Genomic DNA, 13,869 nt, shown 5'->3' with positions numbered 1-13,869 from the left:
TCTCCTAGGTGGCTAATCAAGTCGTTCAGGCACTGCTGACACAAAAGGTTTGTCATATTGAAGCATTCTTATCCAGCTATTGAATTCGTTACAATCAATTAGAGGATTCATGGCTGTCACAATGATGAGTGGCTTTATGTCAGCAAGGCTAAGAATGATCTATGGCATATGGCTCACCTCGTCACAATATGTCAACATGGCTTTGAATGTTATATATACTAGGCCTACCCGGGGACCATGCGCTACCCGGTTATGCAATACCCATTGTACCCATTATAAGAGTACCTGTTGTACCCGTCTGTTTGTCTGTGTCCCTTTTATTCCCAACACACACACACACACACACACACACACACACATACACATACACACACACACACACACACACACACACACACACACACACACACACACACACACACACACACACACGTATGTGTGTGTGTTTCTAGGAAGTCTCCATCACCACTCATCACAACAATTTTTGTTTAAATAATACAACGGCTATCGCCTTCTATGTTTCCCAATAATTTCGTGAGTTCACGTAATATGGGACATTAAAGTGGGACAGCTATACTTTGTAATAATCATTTCATATATGCAAATCATAATCTATCATCTAAAATTCTTGTAAATAAAAAAATAGCTTATAGAACATTAAGTATAACAGTAATGGTATAGAACATATACCTACTGTAGGGTAGAGCAGAAGAAATAACAGAAGTAGAAGCAGAGGTAGTTACAAGCAATGTTGGTCAGGAATAGGTGGCAACAAACCAGGTCTTTGGTGACATTTACACATTGTATATCTTTTACTCTATTCATGGCATACCATAGTAACAGCGGCCCCCAGTGCAGGCTAGTTAGGACCAGTGTTGCCAGATTTTGCAAGATAAACAAGCAGCCAGGGCTACGAAAACAAGCCCAAAAGAAGTCAACGTACCATGACATAGCCACATAATTTGGTGACGCATCCCATTGCAATCGCCATGGGAGGAGTGGAAGATGGCAGAATTTGCGAACTAAGGCAAACCCCTTCACATGACCTAATATAAGCGACGTGATTGGTTAAAAACCTTAACCTGGAATACAGACTGTCGATTTCTCTCGCGCCAGACCTCCGGTCACTAGGGGGGAGACAATAATAAAATATATATGTATATGTATATGCAACTGTGACATCAGTGAAGCCTCTGTCAGCCTTTCCAACCTTTTCATGTCTGTTCTGCACCCACACATGTGTACAGCTTCAAAAACCACATTGCAAATTCATAAACACAGCCACTTGTACACTGGAGACTTGTGACTACAGGATTTCAATTGTCTGAGAAAGTCATTTTTATAATCCCATAATCACTTGTGTATCTCTTCTGTGTGGTTTTCAGGACTTGAAGGAGGAATGTTTGAAGCTCAGAACACGCGTGTTTGACCTGGAACAGCAAAACCGGATTCTGAGTGTTCTGTTCCAACAACGTGTTAAAATGTCCACCAACGCCGTCTCCCAGGTACACAAACTGAGTGTTACATCATCAACAAGACTCTGCATGCTACATGAAACTCAATACACATTACTGCAGGGGGTCCCAAACCTTTTTCAGTTCGAGACCCAAAAGAGAAATTTGGTGTCTCTCCGTGTGAATTAAACACATAAAAAATCATAGCCGATGTACAAGGCGATGTGCACAAGTCTCACAGTTGTGAGCTTGTACAGCTCCTATTTCACTATAGCCAATAGGGGGGGGGACATTTTTGGGAAAAGAAAAATCTATACAGTACTGTATAGAGGTTTTGTACGAGAAAATTGGATATTTACTCACGACCCATAAAAACATGTTTGTTTTTTTTCACAAATGAATGCTATAATTAGTGTCATTGCTGCCCAACAAGTGCTTTTTTTTAACTTTGAAAAATATATGTTTTTCATCTACAATGACATACCTAAAATAAGGAGGCTTGGTTGAAAGTGTTTAAGTCTGTCTGTGGGGTTTATAAATATTTAACCGCTTACAACGTGTTGCAGCACTTTGATAGCTTGTATATATGTTTGCCTTTTATGATGTGCCCAGAATGGGGATACGAGGGTTCCCAATGGATTCACATAACACAAATATCACATAATAATATCACATAACACCATGAAATGTTTTGTACCTATTAGCAGACTTAGCACGAGCCCTACATCAGGCGGCCAGCGGACGAGAATCGTATCCACAGCATTAATATCTGTCCCGGCTGGTTATTTTGAGAATATGATTGATTGATTGATTGATTGATTGGAGAGGGGTGGTATAGCCTGGTAAACCCCTCCCTCCGGAAATCTCATTTCCATTTGTTTTCAGGAAGTCTGGCCTGAGGGTCTGTTTGGGTGTTTTTCCGTCGTCCACAAAATGGACTCGCCTATCACCGTCCTCGCTCATTGTTCATTGTGATTGACAGCGAAGGTTGGCCAATCAGGTGGAACCCGAGTGAACTCGAATGGAGCCGAGTGGAATTTACTTTTAAGATATCGTTCGGATAGCATTTAGTTGTTTAACTTCATATATGTGGTCAATTAATCATGACAGCCTATTATTTTTTTTTAATTCAGAGAACCGGCAGGGGCGGGCAGTGACACGCATGTATCCGAATAAAGCAACCTATTTTCGGCATGGCCCTTTCAAAAGTCCCCTTGCGTCACTTTGGTCTGGTGGTGGTAGAACGAACTGTGATTGGCTGAAGGGGAACAAACTGCTGATTGGCTGAAGGGGTTGTCAGTCAACGGTACTAATCCCTCCCAGCTCCCGGCCACAGAAAAAAAGGCCAACAGGCCCTCATGCCAGACTCACTCCTGAAAACAAATGGAAAATATAGCTGCAAGCAGCGATAATATGGGGCCAGGAGAGAGAAAGAGAAATGATAATTCCTTTAACACATCCACTGCCAGGCCCGTAGTCCTACGGGCCGTTAAATCCAACCGTTAACTGCCGTTCCCGTAGCCCGTAGTCCCGTAGTTTTCCCATGTTAAATCGTGCAGGTGCAGATTCCGGATTTTTTTTGCACTTCCGGTCTCGAAGTGGGCGGACCGGAAACGAAATAATACTGTTTCCGGTTTTTCTCCCGCCTCCGTTTCCTGTCTAGCGGTCAACTTTGGACGCCATTATCTCTGGCTTGTTGTTTTTCTCACCGCATCCACCATTTTAGCGTTTTCCTCTCGTTCTCCAGAATGCAGTGTCGGATCGCCGCACGGTTTTCAGCGTTTTGTTCGGTCGGGTCCCGTGTTTGTGTCGAACCAAATGAACGCGGATTTTAAACGGATTTAGCGGGGCCTATGACGGAATCAAAAAAACAAAAAAGGTAAGAAATTGCTTGGCACTACGATGGACGTTCTGAGATTAGCCGATGGCAGTCAATGTGTTAACAGGTCAGTTCATGAAAGTCCTTGCGGTCTTGTTTCCAATGAGTGCCTGTGAGCAATTAGGGGTTAAGAGTCTTGCTCAGGGACAAATTTCATTTCATCGACACATTTGCTGACCTGGCCTGGAATCGTACCTGGGGCAAGCAGAGTCTCTGGCTCCCTAGGCGGGCTCACTAACCACTCAGCTATGGCCACCCCTCAGAGAGAGAGAGAGAGAGAGAGAGAGAGAGAGAGAGAGAGAGAGAGAGAGAGAGAGAGAGAGAGAGAGAGAGAGAGAGAGAGAGAGAGAGAGAGAGAGAGAGAGAGAGAGAGAGAGAGAGAGAGAGAGAGAGAGAGAGAGAGAGAGAGAGAGAGAGAGAGAGAGAGAGAGAGAGAGAGAGAGAGAGAGAGAGAGAGAGAGAGAGAGAGAGAGAGAGAGAGAGAGAGATACGGAATAGATAGAGACAAATGGAATAGATTGAAGAGACAGAGACATGGAAACGGAATAGATTGAAGAGAAAGACATGGAAATGGAATAGATTGAAGAGAGAGAGAGAGCGCCATGGAAACGGAATAGATTGAGTCATGTTTTTTGCATTTCAACTTAAATGAGTCTGCATCAAGTGAGGCTTGAACCGGCAACCTTACGGTCATGAAGCACTCTTAGGTAGCTGCAACACCACCTATAGTGCTATATCTTTGTCCAGGCTGATATTGTCTGTTGAGGATCACAAACTCTTGCCTTCTGTCATGACCCAAGCCCCTGTTTCACTAACACTAAGATCACTCGTTCACAAACCATTTACCAATGAAGAAATTGTACATCTCCTCAGAACCAAAATTAGTGAAAGTAGCCGATCTACAAGCTCACAAACCATTAAAAGTTGTCAGATTGTACATTGGCTATTTTCACAATGAAGTATGTTATACATTGAAAAAAGATACTCTCATTGCTATCTGAAAAGTTGTGAGATTGTAGATCAGCTGTATGTAAAAAACACTCAATTAAGTATTTCATGTTATCTTTAACAATTGCAGATGTATTCATTGATAGTCATGTTGTGTGAAATGCAACTTAGATGAAGTCTGCACCAAGTGAGGCTTGAACTGGTGACCTTCAGGTTGTGGGGCACACATTTAAGCGAGAAGCCACCAACAGACAAGAACCTGTGAAAAAGGAGATCACACAGATCATACAGTTTCACGCAAATAGCTGAAAAATCCTGGGTTTAAGTGTTTTTCAAACTGCTCAAGATTGCGGACAATCTAAGGGCGGTGCTTACTGGTCAACGTGATAGATGTGTTCCTCATTAGTCAAGGCACATGTGTAAGCAGGTCTAATGGCTGTCGGCCAAACGAGGCATGACTTTTGCCTGTTTAAAGTTTCAATTTTCAAAAAATTGCTATAGCGCCCCCGTTTGACCAATTGGAGTAAGATTGGTTTCAGTGATATTTGGAATGGCCCTTTACATTTCTGCAAAGTTTCAAAGAATGGTAAGTCTGCATGTATGTGTTAGGGGCAGATGAATAATTGTCATAAAACTGCAATATTCATTGGCTCATTAAAGCTTCATTTTTTCACTTATGGAAGATATTTTGCAAACGTTTTTTGGTATAGGTCCAAAGTTCATGTGTAAAAAGTTTCGTGCAGATTACTCAAAAATCCCAGGAGGAGATAGGTTTTAACTGTTTTTCATATAATTAAAAATGGTGGGAGATCTAAAGGTCAGAGGTCAAAAGTGAGAGTGTGAAAGTTGTTCAGCATGAGGAGACGCATGTGTGCATCGAAGTTTCATGGCTGTAGGTGAAACAGGGCATGAGTTGTACCTGTTCAAAGTTGTCATTTTCAACTGAGTGCTATAGCGCCACCTTTTGACGAAAGATTGTGAGATTTATTTTTTGATCGTTTTTCATGACCATCTATCATATGGCCGAGTTTCATAAAAAGCGACTGCACGGTTCAGCCAGAACTGCCAAAAGTGGCAGAAGAAGAAGAAGAAGAAGAAGAAGAAGAAGAAGAAGAAATGGAATAATGCGAATAACAATATGGGTCCATGCTGGAAGCCTGGCCCCATAATGAGATTTCCAAAGGGAGGGGTTTACCAGGCTAGGTGGTAGCTGGTTTGACCAACAGTTTGAGGATCCAATGGAGTTAGGAGGTTTTGTCTGATAGCGCTTCTTTTCATTGGTTCAATAGGTCCAACGTACAGACGTAAAGGGTGTTCAATAGCGTTGATTTATGGAAAAAAAAAAAGCTGAAAATGTGAGTTTCTGCCCTACAACCAGCTGTTTCTTCCCGACAGCGACGATATGCTGTATTACAGCTATTAATGTCCAAATAGAGAATCTAATATCCACCTGAGGAATGCTTATTACACTTTTGTCCATACTGAGAGTGAATACCAGGCGCAGACAGTCAAGCAGCGGAGTGCAGTCGGTGGACCGACCCTTCTGCTGTGCGCATAACCTGCTGTCAGTGCTTCAATCTTACGCATTCGTGCCACTGTCTTGGGTGGAATGTCCACATTGAAGGTCCCATTTGCTTTGTCTCGTGGTGCCATCTAATATTGTATTACAATTGCAAGTAGCCACAACTTTGCTGCAGATAAGACACAACGGCTTTGTGTTTATGAAAGCAGTTTCGATGAATGCATAGTTTGCTTTTCATTCCTCTTTAAATGCCCTGTTTTCACTGCCAACTATCCTCTTTAGACTTTTGGATAGTGCCATTTTTCTCTTGCTGATTAGCAGCAGGTAGCTCACTCGAGCAGACTGCACAGGTAGCGTAGCTACCCCCAGCATGCAAACAATCGATCCAGTAATATTGTGATGATGTGACATCTGGGAGGAGGGGGTAATAATTATGGGAGTAAAAGTATGTCAAATCATTATTAGAATGAGTTAGGATACACTACATGGTCAGTCCACACATGTATTATCACAATAATGGAAAAGTTTGTTTTGTTTTATCTATTCTGTGCATCTCCCACAAATGTCTTATAAGGCGGTCTGCCGTGGACTTCCAGTAAAAGAAAATAAGATACTTATCAACTTAAATTAGCCTTTGATTATGTTCTGGCCTGCCATCTACTGTAAGGGCTTAAAAAGCAGTTGACCCAAGGCCAAACTTACTTGCAGACCCCTGCCATTATTGTTCCAGTCAAACAAAAACCGAGGTCCTGGAGTGCTCCTATTTGTTCAGCCACTGAACAAATATTGTTCTGGTGAACTATCCGACATGTGAAAATAGCATTATGTTGACTGATTCATTGCGTTGGCTTGCACCTGCTGAATGCCATCTTCCTGACTGTGTTTGGCTTGTCATATTGTTGTTTTTATGTGTACTTGTTGTCAATGTTAATGTTGCCCGTGGGGAGGGATGACCGCGGGGGGTGCCGCGACGGGACCCGCGGGGGGGGGGGTGGCACGACGGGACGCGCGGGGGGGGAAAACCGCGCAACAGGACGTGCAATAACCCCAAGTTTGCAACTACTTTCGCCTGCGCCCTTCACCGGGTATGGTCTAGTAATGATAATTACAGGATGCTGAAAAGTGGTCTGTTGGATAGTCAGATTCATTAGACTATTTAGAGAGTAGCCTATTCACTTGAGTATGACTATTTAGGGAATGTTCACCAAAACAGCTACTGCTACTGTAGGTCATTACTCTAAGTACACTGTGAGTCTATGAGAGCAGTAAACATTGCTACTGTAAGTCATTAAGTACACCACTTTGTCTCTATCAGAGGGAGCAGTAAACATTGCTACTTGTAGCGGACATGGCGTAATAACTATGGGAAATATTAACGATAATTATGAAAATATTAAAAATATTTTCTGAAAAATCAAAATATTGATTTTCACCAAAATTTAAGGAATCGCGCAAATTAAGGGATTAATTCGCACCTCAACACAACCATGAAAAGGGCTACGCAAGAATCTTGGACACAGTAATGATGCATGGGTTCTGGTTAGAAAATGATTGGAAATATACTGCGTTGAAATCAATTGGAAAAGGACTTCCGTTTATACCAAAATAAAGTGTTTATTAAGATAAATCCTATGTAGATATTAAAACAACCAATGAAATGGGGAAAAGAACAATAGATCAATAACTCAAAAGATGATGAAACTGGTTAAAATCCCAACAAAATACAAAATCACAGATCTACAGTTCAATCAGGTCAAATCAGGAAATGGCCACATTTTGATCTACTAAAGGAGAAAGAGGGATTAAAGTCATAAAAGAAAAGAGAAAGATCAATGACTAAAAATAGCTAATCTACCCTTACACTACACTCAGGTTGCCACACCACATGTGAATGCATTATGCTCGCCTGGTCCATTGGGATAGGAGGGGAGATGATTCCATTGTCTCTGGGGGAGAGACCATGAGGCGTTGGCTAGCAGGTTTGGCTAGCATCCGGCTACCTCACTGCGTCACGCAGTTCTTCTCAGTCTCCACTCAACTTGGATTGAGGAGACAGTATGTGTGGCTTTTGGCCCACGTGTAGAGAGGGAACAGTTGGTCGTGGGCATCTGGTAGCGGTTCAGCAGTCCTCAGTCTCCATTCAAACTCGGATTTGAAGAGACAGGATGTGTGGCCGAGGGCCCACGTGTAGAGTAGAGGGAGCAGGGTGGTTGTTCCGGGTCAGCAGGGCATCTGGCTTTTGCTGGCTGGAGAGCTGGACGTAGGCTGTTGGCTCTTCTCGTTGGGGGGAAGGAGGACTCCGATCCACCCTTGTAGGAGAGAGAGAGGCACGGGGGAATGTTCACCCCGGAGAGATCGTCGTGGGGGGGGGACGTGGCTATCGTCTGCCCCTGGGTCCTTTGAGAGCGTTGAACTGGGAGCCACCCAGCATGTAGAGCAGGAAGAGGGGACTTGGTCAACCCTTGGATCGTCGAGAAGCGGTGGAAGAGAGCAGCGGGGGACGGTGTCGGCTCGTCACCCCGGATTATTTAGAGAGTGGGAGAGGGGACTCTGTCGACCCTCAGGACATCAAGCGTGCAGTGGAAGAGAGCAGAGAGAACTGGCTGAGCAGTTCTTCTTATAGGCAAAAGGAGGGGTCTCCTTCTTGGCCCATTGGGGGGGGTGTTGGAGGCAGCTGGGTGGCAACCTCCTTCCTTACAATATGAAAACTAAAACTTCTCTGCTAACTATCTTAGGAACTTCATATTAACACATTTGACTGGATATTGGGAATCACAATGAAATTAGAATTCTCTATATATTAAACATGACGGCATTATGTCAAATAGAAAGCAGGTAAGCATCAAAGTGTAATTAGCATGGAAGCATTTACATTTTACATCACCAAAGTTCATATTAGTCTTGTGGTCATAATACAGGACAATAAATATATATTTTGAAGTCACAGAACATAATACATAAGCCAATTTATTCAAAGTTCTTGTTGCTCATTGTCTTGTGCTCAGTGAGTCTGTGTGTGTGATACTGTGTGTGCTTGGCAAGACATTCGTTGCATGTCGTAAAAATTCCATCCTTATCTCTTAAAAGATGCCGGACAGAGAGAGAGGTAGAGAGGAAACCAAAGAGCCTGTGTGTGTGTCTTCTGAAGACATTCCAATGGGCAATAAGGGTCTTATCTGAAGATGCAGTTCTCTATTAGTGAGCTTGTTGGAGTTTGTGTTCCCTCTGGAAGGAGGGGGGGGTCTTTTATGATGAGCTCCGGGTCCATTTGGTTATGAACTAAAAACAATATTAATTTGCTTTCTATGTTCACACCTGGCGGCCTCGGCATTATCATTACAGACCTCCCCTTGTTATCAATGTCAGACGAAACGGAACGTTGACGTCACGACCTTTGATAACACAAAAGAAAATGTGAGAGGACAATAATATAGAAAGCATAGCATTTGCATTCACATGTCAATGGCAACTCTTTCATTAAGCTGATCTAGTGACCCTGGATCCGACTGCTTGAAAGAAAATTGCCTATTAGGCATTGTTGTGTCCTATTTTCTGAGAGGTTTTTAGGATAATCACAAACACACCAAGAAAACATTATAAATCAGAGAACAACAAGGGCAAACTCCTAATATATATTGGGGTATAATTTTGAGGAGTAATGTGGTAGCACTTTTTGTGACTTTTAGATGTGAGAGCTCGTAGTTGCATGAGCCCTCTTACTAATCTCTGCTTTTGTGTACCAGAATTCAATTTGAGCCGTGAGCTCAATTTGCTGACATGAAAGGTGTCGCTTCATAATACAAAATATTCCATCCGTTTTTCTTTTCTACCACGGCTTGCTGGAATATATATATATACACGGGGTGACCTTTTTGGCTTGGTTACACAAGAGCAGATCGGAAGTCCAACATGAGTGCTAATTCTCTGAAAGAGTTTGGTTGGTTGTCCACTAGGGTAAATCCTGATTTACTTGGATGATAAGGAAATGGATTAGTCCTAGCCTGGATAATAAGTACTTACTTCCTGTTTAAGACAACCAATTCTTTGTAAGAGGTACAGGTTAAAGTTTGTATGGTTTTTAACTAAGGTTAAGAAGTTGCTGTAGATTTGAGAACCTATGTAACAAGGGTCTTGCTCCTCCCCTTAGTCATATCCTGTGTGCAGAGCCAACAATTTCTATATAGCTGAATTGACTGAACAACACTACAAGTCTTAGTTAGTCCAGTTCCTGTTAACTGGGTTCTTGTAGCAACCATCATACATCACTATCAGTGTAATACACTTTTGGTAGGGCAAAGAGAGGAAATCTCACTAAACGTGGGTGGAGTTACAGTGTACCTTGTTAATAGCATGCTTTTAATCCACCTAGGGTTAGTAAACTATTCAAGCACACAAACCAGACAGTGTTCATTATCATAGAATGACTGAGGAGGTTAGTTAGGTGAGACACAAAATGAACTTGTTAAGCGCCTTGGATAGAGGCCCATGTTATTTTGAGTAACCTGATCTACCCTTTATGAACACATTTGACTGTTGACTCTTTACTATTTTACTAGTTTGATGGGGTGCATTATACATTAGTTTGTACGCCAATGCAGTTTTGCTGCATGTCTATAAACATTGCAACCTGTTAACGCAAATGTTTCCTTTTAAACACAGGGCAGGTCACCTTTGGGTTTGCACAAGGAGACACAAATGCACAAAAAGTTTAAAATTTGACAAAAAGTTTGAGACACCTCTGCGCAAAAAGTAAAAATTTTGACAAAAAGTTTTAAATTTTGAAAACAACAGATATATATAATCAACACATGCCTTCAGCTATTTCTGCCGGAGTAGCACTAATAGTGATGTGGCGATGGTTTAATTTAGACACTGGTGTCTCAAGTTATGGTTTCAGCAACCTTTGTCAGGTTTGTCTTAACCAATGGCCTAGCTGGGCACGGGCACTAAGTAGCTGTGACTTATATAGCACATTGTCACTTGTTTAGGGAGAGATCAGAGTTTTTGTTTCAGTGTGTTAACTGCAACCATACTACAGTAAAGAACTACAAACATGGCGACCTCTAATTAGTTACCTAAAGTCAATATGTCTATTTGGGCCCCATGCTGTCATGGCTGTTGAGCCTTGGTCCATTGTCAAATAGGTTTAGTTAGAAAAGAATTTACACATGGTCTTGGGGTCACCCTGGGGGTCTCTCAAGATATCATTAGATAGGCAGAAATGATCACCTTGTGACAGCATTCAGCACTGCTGTCCCTGAATTGTGTCTAACAGACTTGATCAACAGTTGGAAATCTTAGGGTGATATCATTGTTTATGACTGACCCCCTTGATGAGGAGTTGATGAGTCACGGAGGCCTGACGTAGTGATTGATCAGCGCCGCATTATAATGTCACACCTGAAATTGCCAAGTTTTGTACCACCTAAGGGTTGGGGTCTGTGCAGTGGCTTAGCATAGCGAGCCACTAGGTAGACATGGGCGGGAAACAGAGTACCAGTGGTCAGGGTGTCTGCGTAGACGTGGTGGGTCCCCTGAGGGCCCACATTGTAAGTTACGAATAGCAAATGGCACGGGATTAAGACGCCACGTGCAAAATGTCAAATGTGCTTAATCTATTCTGAGCTTCAACCATTCATTAAGCTTTTGACCCATAAGGAGAAGAGCTTTATTGACAGGAGCTACAAAGAGGGAGACAAAAAAAAAAATAATAATAATAATAATAATAATAAAAATAGCACTAATGCGTGGGTTCAATCTTAATTGGACATAGTAACGCTTTGATTAAACCTGTTAGCCTTAGCATAGGTCGTCAGTATCATCGTACAGCGCCTAATCTGAATAATATTGATACTGAACAGTTGCATTAACAGATGCATATGGGAAGGTATGAATTGGATTCCATAAATTGTTCAACTTGACTAACAATAGAGGATTCATTCTGGCTCAAGCCAAGATACCATAGTTGACTATAATGTTGTAATCACATTATGTAAAGTCTAACAAATCGAATGCAAGTATATTAATCCTGGACGGATCATTCTTTGACAATTTGTTTAGGACTGACATAATTGTATTCTCAAATTGGAAGCCCAACCATAAATATTTGGTAAAGTATAATATGTAGTATATAATAAGGATGTTGTTTATTTAGGGTTACAACAAATAAACAGGAGGATATACTTCCATCCTGCTTAAAATTGATTTTTGTACACATAAATTTGTATTAACTTTGGTCAATGATAAATTTGGTTGGATTATACAACATGCGGAAAGTCCATGGCATTACCTGATTGAATGTTTTCATTCAATGGATTATAATAATAATGATAGGTAATGTTCAAAACTGTTCCCACTTCATCACAGTCCAGCATCAAAATTATAGTAGCAGCAGAGGTACCATTTAAAACTAGATTGTCTGTTAGATTCGGTTTCAATCCCTCCGTTCGGGAGACACTCAGATTAAACACACTGTGGCCTTCGCCCTGTCAGTCAGGAACAGGTAGAAGCATGTGTTTTAACTAACACCCTGGTCAGCTTAGCAGCATTGACAAAGCACTGCAGCCAGGGGCAAACAATATAGACAAAATGTACATCTTACAGCTGCGTTTTGGGACAGATAGCCAGAAAGTGGCTGGAAAAGCAATGCCACCTTCACGCTGTGAGGGAAGGTGGGGAACACTGTTTTGGCGTCAATGGTGCGTGTTACGACCTTGGGTGTATAGGGATTACAACTAATTTCAATCAATTATGAAACCACAGAATAAGCGTGTATCAGTCTGCAAAATTTTCTTGGAGAGCAGGCAATTAAAAACAAAAACCCTTCCATTAGCCGAGAGCCTTTTACAACAGTCCAAACTTATTGTGTCGTTCTAAAAAGGTTTTACATTTTGAAAACAACAGTTTGTGAAGTGGCGTCATTTGAAACATACATTGGAAGTAGTCACAGTGTTTTGTTTTCATCAAGGTGAGCTAAACACGATTAGGCCTCCTCCAATTGTCACGGACTCGGCTTGAATTTTGTGTGGCCGCGTGTTCGCGTGCCTTTCTTTGCCGTCGTGATTCTTTGGGGATCTCAGCGGGGAGCTGTTTCACACACTCAGGGTTCTCATGTTTTGTGCCAGAGTTATCCCGTGAGGGAGGGCGACCGCGGTCGTTTGAGGAGGACCGAGCACATCTCCAGGAGGGAGTTTGGTGGTCGTCCCCCCTGTATAGACCGTAGTCGTCCTGTCTCCTGGGCTGCCATCGATCGATTTGGGTGTCAACAATTTTACAAGATGCACTGTGAGGTTCATTGTATTCTCTATCAAAAGCTTCCCGTGCTAGTTTGCGTAACTCAGCGGCAGGCTTTTTAGAATTGGTTCCAATAGGGATGTGCTTTTTAATGGAAGGGTGTAAATTATTCAAGAACAAATTCTTGAAATGCTCATCTTCCTCCATATTCGGAACATTTTTGTTACCAAAAAATGCAATCCTCAGACGGTTATAAAATCGATTAACTGCTTCACCTTCGTGTTGACAGACGGACACGGCGGACAACAAACCTCCTAAGGCTCGGTGATCAGCAAATTCATCAATTATAGCTTGACACAGAACGGACCAATTTGCTCGGACCTCGTCTGTCTGTCGCCTGATAAAACCAGTTACCTCGCGGTTTGCGGTTCGATAAATCAATTTAACCTTAGTATCTGTGTCTCTTACACCACATTCTGTTAAGTGATATTCTATCTCCTCCAAGTAAATGTGGGTGTCTATAGATTCACCAGGCTTTGGGTCGAAAGGTCGGATGAATTTCGCAACTTTGGCTAAGTCGATATTACTCAGCGGATGCGCCGGCTGGCACCCCCCCGTGGTTTGAGGTAGGGGTACTGGTGCATTCAATGCGGCATAACCCCAGGCATGTGGCTCGAGGGCAGGTTGCCCGGCCGCCGGAGGTATGTTCTGAACAGATTGAAAAGACGGTAACATGGCGGGCAAGCCAACTGAGGCATGTCCTTGGACATAGTGTTCAGCTTGAGTGGGTGGTCTATCTACCAGAGGTTGCTGCTGTGTGACAGGGTAACGAT

At 42.4% G+C, this 13,869-nt stretch overlaps 1 protein-coding gene across 2 annotated transcripts in view; it reads left to right on the top strand.

The window, feature by feature from the left end:
* Positions 1-13,869, top strand: part of LOC311064987 (nck-associated protein 5-like) — an 89,896-nt gene that overhangs the window by 40,847 nt on the left and 35,180 nt on the right. For both annotated transcript variants that reach the window (XM_084085116.1, XM_084085115.1), the window contains exons 5-6: positions 9-47; positions 1,386-1,505. In XM_084085116.1, coding sequence (XP_083941242.1) covers positions 9-47; positions 1,386-1,505 — 159 coding nt within the window. The remainder of the gene's footprint in view (positions 1-8; positions 48-1,385; positions 1,506-13,869) is intronic.

The sequence above is a fragment of the Gymnoscopelus microlampas genome (genome assembly GCF_963454915.1).
Source record: "Gymnoscopelus microlampas genome assembly, chromosome: 17".
In the NCBI taxonomy this organism is placed as follows: domain Eukaryota; kingdom Metazoa; phylum Chordata; class Actinopteri; order Myctophiformes; family Myctophidae; genus Gymnoscopelus; species Gymnoscopelus microlampas.
Note: the sequence above shows the minus strand (reverse complement) of the source record. Positions and strands in the feature narration are given on the sequence as shown.